An 8,071-nucleotide genomic window follows, 5' to 3' on the forward strand; every position below is an offset into this window, starting at 1 on the left:
GACGCCGTTTCGCTGCTCCTGACACAAAATGCACACCAAGATGATGCATTGGGCTGCAAACAAGAACACGAAAGACCGAAGCCGAAGCCGAGAAATAATAATACCCTGGGGTTTAGTCGAGATCTGGGGATCTGCGCCAGCCCGAGATCGATCGCGCTCCCTGAGACCATAGGAGGGCCCTTCGCGCCCCAAATGAGGCCCGGTCCAAATAGCTTGATCCACTCTTGAGATGCACAGTAGTTATTCTCACAAAGAAATCATAGTGTTCTAACTATTTGTGGTTATTTTTTTCAAAAAAAAATAAAAAAATTCATTATATCAAATAATTATTACACGTGTCATATGTGCACTAACCAATCAAGATGTCACAACAGAGATCTCGGCAGAGACTATTAGTGCTTAAGCTACACGAATCTTTCTCCGGAAGGAAGAGGAATTTGGATTAAATATGTTCTTGATTAGCTTGTATCTTACGTAACAAACCAGAATGGATTATTATGATTGTTATTATCTTTTGCAAAGAATAAATAATAAAGAAGAAGAAGAAGAAGAAGAAGAAGAAGAAGAAGCATTTTATCGGTCGGTAGAATCATACGACGTCGAGAGTCCAAATTTCACACGAAAATTCAAAACATATTATTGTCGCATCCTGGAAATGCATCACACACCATCGTCAAAACGCACCGGACGTACAGATGAGTAAAACATTGGGAAGAACATAACAAAGGCGGAACGTACGATATGCGTATCGACTACGTCCAAATACGACGAAAAGATGGAAAAAGATTGGCGCCGTAATAGACCAGGGCAAGGAGGCAGAGGGTGGGAAACACGGTGAGCTCCAGTACAAGTGGAAGCAGGTCCCTTGTGGTCGTCGGCTGCCCACCGTAGATCTGGAGGAAGATGTTGCAGGCGAATGACACCATGAGAGCCAGCAGGGCCATGGCAAAAGAAAGGATGGCAAAGAAGTACTTGACGGGGATGGCCAGACGGAACTGCCGCTGGGAGTAAGGTGAGATGACGAGGGATAAGAACAACACCAGCGAGGTGACGGCGCAGGACAAGCCGATGACGTAGGCGTGGGAGAAGACCTTGAAGGCAGGCATGTCGAAGTAAACTGGGTTGCCGGTCTTGGGGTCCTTCTCGCCGGGGATGGAGAAGCTGGACGCGAAAACCACGGCTGCCAGAAGGCCGGAACATGTCTTCCCCATGTCTATAAGTTGGCTCCTGCAGCCCTTGAACATCTTCTGGTGCTTCTCAGCGAACAGTTCTTGTGCTGTCTTCTCTTCGCTATTTCGACTGTTGGCCAGTTCTTTGGGAACAATCTTTGCCACCTTCTGCATCCATACATACAAATATATAATGCCATTAACTCTTTTGTTTTGACTGCAAACGCTAAGGCAGCATCGAGGAGGTAAAAAAATGCACCTCGAACCATTTAAGGTCATCTTGGAGTTGGACTGCATCTGCCTGGGCATAAGGGGTTTTGTCAGAAGCAAAATGCAGAATGGTGTTTCGGGACTCCACGTCGATGCTGGACAGTAGCCAGGCGGGTAGAACGGCGTGGTCGCCCTGAGTCATCTCAACGATAGTTTCCACGATCTCTTTGCGACCGTATTTGATGGCCGCCTGGAGAACACTTGTGCCGTCCGTGTCGAGATACGTTGCTGACTGTGGGCATACTTGTAGAATTTTCCAGACGAAGTCATGGAGGCCCATTTTGGCACCGGTGATCAACGGGGACTCGTGCCATCTTATGTCGGGGCGCTTACCTTTGTTTTGCCTTTGCGTTGCACTTGCATCTCCCCTCTCAGATGGGTGGTCCTCCGTTTCCAGTCGTTCGGTATCAACCGTTTCAGGTTCGCCCAACACCATCATTGATTTAGTGGGATGTTTTCCGCTGCGAAGGAAATCGAAATATCCTGGTATGGCTAAGAGCTCGATAAGTTCCATGGCTGCTTTATGGTGTCTCTTTAGCTTCTCCAGTCGTTCTATGGTAGGCGACACTGCCAAAAGTAAGAAGAGGCGACACTCCGTATTGATTGTATAGGTGTACAACACAAGACACACATATATTGTCTAGTGTGTAAGAAATGTAACTCACGTTGCCTACAAACTAGGTAAAGAAATAGTAGAATCCAGCCGACTGCATGGACCAAAAATAGCACAAATCAGTACTGTAACCTCGATCGTTAATAGAGAAGCTACGACAAGAACGTACGTACCTGGGATCTTCAACAATTCCAATAGGTCAAAGAGAGTGCTGTATTGAGATGGGAATTTTGAACCATTTCCAACATCATCTTCTTCTTCTGTATCTCCCTTGTGATTACATGTAGTAGATGGATAACAAAGTAAGAAAGAGACGCAGAAATAATAGTGGATTCCACGGAGATACTCATAAATTTTTAAGCTGCCATGTAAATCATAAATTAGCAACAGCTTATAGATATATACCACCTCTACATCTCCAGGATTTATCACACCAGATTCCTGCCGTTCCAAAGGAATCCCTGAAATGTAAAACCAAATATAATAATTCTTCTACGAGCATTGATGTTGGTGTTTTTCTACTTAATGTGTTTGGAGCCTTATCACAGGCCACATTTATGGAGAGCTGTTGTAGCAAGATAAATTTATGGTGCTTTGGAATAGTGGTTGAGTCCCAAGAATTTAGATTTATATGAAATAGAGGTTTTGTTCTTTTTTTAGTCTCGACTCTTTCTTTAAGATTTATGATCAAAATTGAAAGAAAAAGAAAATGTTACATGTACAGACCAAGAAATAAAAATAAAAGATGTGGTGGTTTTGTAAACCTCTCTTTCCTCTTATGTTCAGAGAATGAGAGAAACACGAAGGAAAACTACAAAAGAAATTTGAAAAAGTCTCTCATCTTTTTTTCTGTTTGAAGATTGGATCTGTGATGATTCTCGATTTTAGAATGCCACAAAAAGTTCCTTTTTCTGATCATTATTTTGATTCCCGTTGTGTACAAATATGTGATTCTGTGGCACCAATTGAGTTGCATTTTAGTGGAACTCATGTAATTAAAATGAATAAATAAATAAAATCCTAAAAAAATGTCAGACTACTCAAAGTTCTAAGGGGTGAGTTCGAGGCATTGAAGATAAGGAGACAAAGTCTATTTCAGATTACTTCATAAGAGTCTTAGTCATTCAATCAACTAAAAATAAATTATGAAATATTAAAAAACAATCAGAGTAGTGAAGAAAATTCTAAGATCCTTGATGCAAAATTCAACTATATTATGATGGTCATTCAAGAATCAAAAAATCTTCAAGTTATGACTATTAATAAGTTTATGGACTCTTATGAGTAAATAATATAAAAGAATAAACCAGAACAAATGGAACAAGCTCTTCAAAGCAATCTTTCCATCAAAGATAAAAAAAAAAGTATAAAAAAAAACTTAAAGAGGTCATGGTCATAGTTGTGGCCATGGTAAGGGCTATTGAAGTGGCCAAGAGTAAGTTCAACGTGATGAAGAATATCCCAAAAGAAAAGGTGAAAGAGGTGATTCTTCAAGAGGAAGAATGTATAACAAACACAAAGTTTGTCATTGTGATTATAACAAGATTGATCATTATTCATCAGAATGTTAATATATTGATTCTAACCAAGTTGATGAGAAGGCTAACTATATGAAAAATGATTAAAAAAAGATTATTCTATCTTAATAGTATACTTATAACAAGATTGTTATATTATAAAAATATTTGTATAATCACAAACCTAAAGTTTTTTATTATATGTATAATAAGATAGGTCATTATTCATCAGAATGTTGGTATAATGATTCTAATCAAGTTAACAAGAAGACTAACTATATAAAAAATGATGAAAAAAAAGATAATTATATCTTATTACTAGCACAAAAGAAAGGAGATATTTACAATGAAAACCTTTCCTACTTGAATAGTGAAACAAACAATCATATGTGTGAGCATAAGCACATGTTTATGGAGCTAGATGAAGAGGGAGGTCAATAGATAAGTTTCATTTAGAAACTTTTCAAATGTGAAAGTGAAGGGAAAATACAAAATCCTTATTCAAGTAAAAACTAAAAATTAATATTATATTTCTAATATCTATGATGTATGGATAAACTATCTTAAACTTTGGACAACTTTGGAAGAAATGATATAATGCACACATGAGGAATAAAACTCTCACATTAATAAATAAAATATGTAGGGATCAAAAATAAGTTATTTATATTAAACATAAAATATGTTGATGACAAATGCTTGAAACTTAGGCTTGGCAAGTACCTAAGAAAGAGCTTTTCAAAGGCGTAAACTTACCATGCAAAGAAGTCGAGTTAATCCACATCAACATATGGTGAGTGTCATTATTTCTAAAATATATTGATTATACTAGGAAAGCATGGATCTACTTCCTAAAAGAGAAATCAAAAGCTTTTTTAATCATTTACTCACGAAGTTCAAAATATAAGTAGGAAACTAAAGTGGGCACACCATCAACCTTACGATTTGATTGTAAAGGAGAATTTTCATCAAAAGAGTTTAAAAGTGTTAGTGAAGCATGTGGTATTCAAATATCGTTAATGACACATTATTCCCCTCAACAAAATAGTATGAGAGAGAGAGAGTTGAACCATCCTCTAGTTAGAAGCATTTTACAAAGCAAGAAGATACTAAAAGAGTTTTTGGATGAAGTCATGGCTTGTGTGGTCTCTTTACTCAATAGATGTCTAGCAAAAAGTTTAGAAAATATAATACCATAAGATGCTTGGAGTGGTAAAAAAATCTAACATCTCTTTCTTGAAGATTTTTGGATGCATAGCTTATACTCATGTTCTGAATAAAAAGAATAATAATTAAATACATCTTCATTGGATATAATATATGATCTAAAACCTATAAGCTATTTGATCGCAAAGAACATAATGTGCATGTGAGTAGAGATACAGAGTTTCAGAAAATTGAAGTATGAAATTGGAATACAGATACGAAGAATTTGCAAAATAAAGGTAAAGACAAAATAATAAATGAAAAGCTTATAACTCCATCATATTCTATATCAAGTTCATCTCCAAATTATATAAGGTGATAAGTCACATTAATCATGTTTATCTTTATGCTCGTGAAGAAGTTATTTCTTTTGAAGATACAGTCAAAGATTAAAAAAGTAGAGAAAAGCAATACATGAAAATATTAATATCATAAAAAACAAAAATAAAACATAGGATATCACGACATATCTAAAGGTCATCAACACATAGGAGTCTAATGAATTTTCAAAGTAAACAATAGTACTCAAAAAGAAGTTAAAAAAATATAAAGTAATATTAACTAGCATGAGATATATACTCCCGTTGTTCAAATGGGAACCATTAGGTTACTCATTATTTTTCTATTCAAAATAAATAATAAATTTATTAATTAGATATGAGGTTTATATTTTTAAATAGTTTTCATGAAGATTAAATTTATATTGAATAAACTATCGGATCAATATTGAGAAAGATCATGAAGATAAGATTCCAAGATTGAAAAAGACTTTGTATAGCTTAAAACAAGCTTCAAGGGCTTAGAATGCTAAAATCAATATTATTTGAATGCGAATTAGTTTCATGCAATATCGAACGTCGTATGTTTTAAGACTTCAAAAAAGTATATGACAAAAGAGTTTGGTATGATATAAGAGGAGATCATTATGGTGGTAAATCTAAACAAAGGCAATGAAACTAGATTTATTTTTTTCTCCATCGTTCTTATTCCACCGCTCCACCGTAATTCTAACAATCTAGCGTTCAAATAAGAGTAGAGAAGCGCTTACAATCATAGAGGCGGGATTCAAGGGGACCAAGTGGCGTTTGGCTTCGGAATAACTCGGGGATGGTCACCATCAGCTGCAACGGGGTGACGGCGTCAGCATTCCTCGCGAAGTTCAGCACTGGCTCTCGTCTTGCAATCTCTCTCGCAATCTCTGCATCCCATGTTGAGACTTGGCCTCAAACAACTACGACAGCAACTATGATGCATTTTATCCATGCATATTGGAATCTTTTAAATGAGGGGGCACCAAATTTAATATAATTACCCGGCTCATTACCCATGATGGCACAGTGCAGGATGTTGTCGCCGCCCTCCTTCCGAGCGGACAGGTTGCTACCGGCATTTAACAGGCAGAAGAACATGTCCCTGTTCCCGTAGAGCACCGCCTTATACAGCGGTGTCTCCTTAATATTGTTCTGTGACTCGAGGAGTTCACGCTGCTTGGTGAACAACGCCGTGGCCACTTGGCAGTCACCCACGGCGGCAGCGACATGAAGAGCCGTGTCGCCGTTGCAGTTTTCCGCCATGAGTTGATCCTTCGTCAGGTCACCGATAAGCCTCACCGCGAGGCGGGTCTTCCTGCAAGCGATCACCACGCTGAGCAAAGGGTCGTCCATGAGGTTGACGGGTTCCTTCATCTGGCCTTCCATCCGCAGTTCATCATACTTCTCTCGTCGGATAAGGGACATCAGCTTGCGAAAGTGTCTCAAGTTGAGGGTATGAGGTGGCCCCTCTAGGTTTATAGGCTCCATGTCGAAGCTGTGCAATGGATAAGCCATAGGCACAGAGTCTTCTTTCCTTTGCCGACTACTACTCCATCCGTCTTCACTAGGCGACCATCGACCTTCGTTCAGCCCCATGTCGAAGTTGTGCAATGGATAAGCCATAGGCACAGAGTCTTCTTTCCTTTGCCGACTACTACTCCGTCCGTCTTCACCAGGCGACCTTCGACCTTCGTTCATATATATATATATATATATAGAGAGAGAGAGAGAGAGAGAGAGAGAGAGAGAGAGAGAGAGAGAGATAGAGAGAGAGAGTTGCGATTTTTATTCCCATCAACCAACACACGCCGCCTCCTCCTCGGTTTCAGCTTTACTTGTTGTCGGGGGAGAGTGTCCGATTCTGTCAGGCCTTTCCTTCATTAGTTCACTAGTAAATGAATAAGATGGTACACTTTCTTCAAAACCAAAGGCATCAAAACTATATAAAAGATAAAGTCATGTGTCCCACAAACACTTCTCTTTTAACTACATAAGATTGATAACTTTGATCGAGGTTTCAACTCTATCAATGCACACACGTGTATATATAGTTTATGCAGATCAAGAGAACTAAAATTACATGCCGAAAAACGAACTGACCTTTTCACGAACACCTGGACGACGACGCGGGATGAAGCAAACAAATCATTCCCGGTGAACTCCGACGACGATGATGAAAAGATCATTTGCGATTGGGATCGTAAAGAAACCTTGTACGTTCGGATCAAACAGGCTCCGCTGCTCATGTTCACCAAGATGATGCATTCAGCTGCAAACAAGAACACGAAAGACCCAAGACACAGCCCTGAAATGATACCAAGAGGTTTGGTCGAGATCTGGGGATCTGTGCCCGCCTGAGATCGATCGGTTTGGGCTCCCTTACCCACGAGTCTCATCGGAGGGCCCTATTCGCCCATAAATGGGTTGAAGCGACAAGGCCTTGTCCAAATATATATATATATATATATATATATATATATATATATAAAAACTCGGTAAACTCAAATATAACTCAATATGAATTAAGGGATATTAGTTAACAAGTTATCATTTATCGTTATCAATATTGACACGATAATTCATGAAAAATTATTAATTTTGGATGAACCCACACGGTTTTATTCCTTTGGCTCAAAACAATAAAATTGTATGAGCTCAACTGAAACGAAAAATTCTTCGTAACACTTATCAGTTGAGGAGTAGAAAAACTAAGTGATTAAATAAAGATGATAGATTATAAAAAAGAATCGAAAGTGATTACTATTAAATCTTCAAAAAAATTTGTTCACCTATTAAAAAATTAAATATCTTCTTTAAATTATTAACATTAGTATGAGATTAATGAATACTTTATGGTATACATCACTAGTGACCAAATTTCAGATCATTAAAAAAAAAATTAATGCATCAAATGTCTAGTGAAATTGTATGCATATAATCAATCAGATTAAAAATATGAGATCGGTATCTTCTGCTGTAAATAAT

The 8,071-nt window shown here is 37.9% G+C and overlaps 1 protein-coding gene across 1 annotated transcript; it reads right to left on the reverse strand.

Moving 5' to 3' along the window:
- Positions 1 to 752: 752 nt before the first annotated feature.
- LOC135653002 (uncharacterized) lies at positions 753 to 1,953 on the reverse strand. The gene is made up of 2 exons (XM_065174411.1): positions 1,429 to 1,953; positions 753 to 1,337 (listed from the first exon to the last, which is right to left on the reverse strand). Exons 1-2 carry the CDS (start codon positions 1,951 to 1,953, stop codon positions 753 to 755), a joined length of 1,110 nt encoding a protein of 369 aa, XP_065030483.1.
- Positions 1,954 to 8,071: the final 6,118 nt, after the last annotated feature.

The sequence above is a fragment of the Musa acuminata genome, chromosome BXJ3-11 (genome assembly GCF_036884655.1).
Source record: "Musa acuminata AAA Group cultivar baxijiao chromosome BXJ3-11, Cavendish_Baxijiao_AAA, whole genome shotgun sequence".
Classification (NCBI taxonomy): Eukaryota; Viridiplantae; Streptophyta; class Magnoliopsida; order Zingiberales; family Musaceae; genus Musa; species Musa acuminata.

Bases quoted from the DNA above. Each gene is read 5' to 3' on its own strand.
- LOC135653002 (XM_065174411.1), bottom strand. From the start codon at position 1,953: ATGGAACTTATCGAGCTCTTAGCCATACCAGGATATTTCGATTTCCTT. The intron at 1,338-1,428 runs GTGCATTTTTTT...GTATGGATGCAG, and splicing joins ATGACCTTAAATGGTTCGAG to AAGGTGGCAAAGATTGTTCC.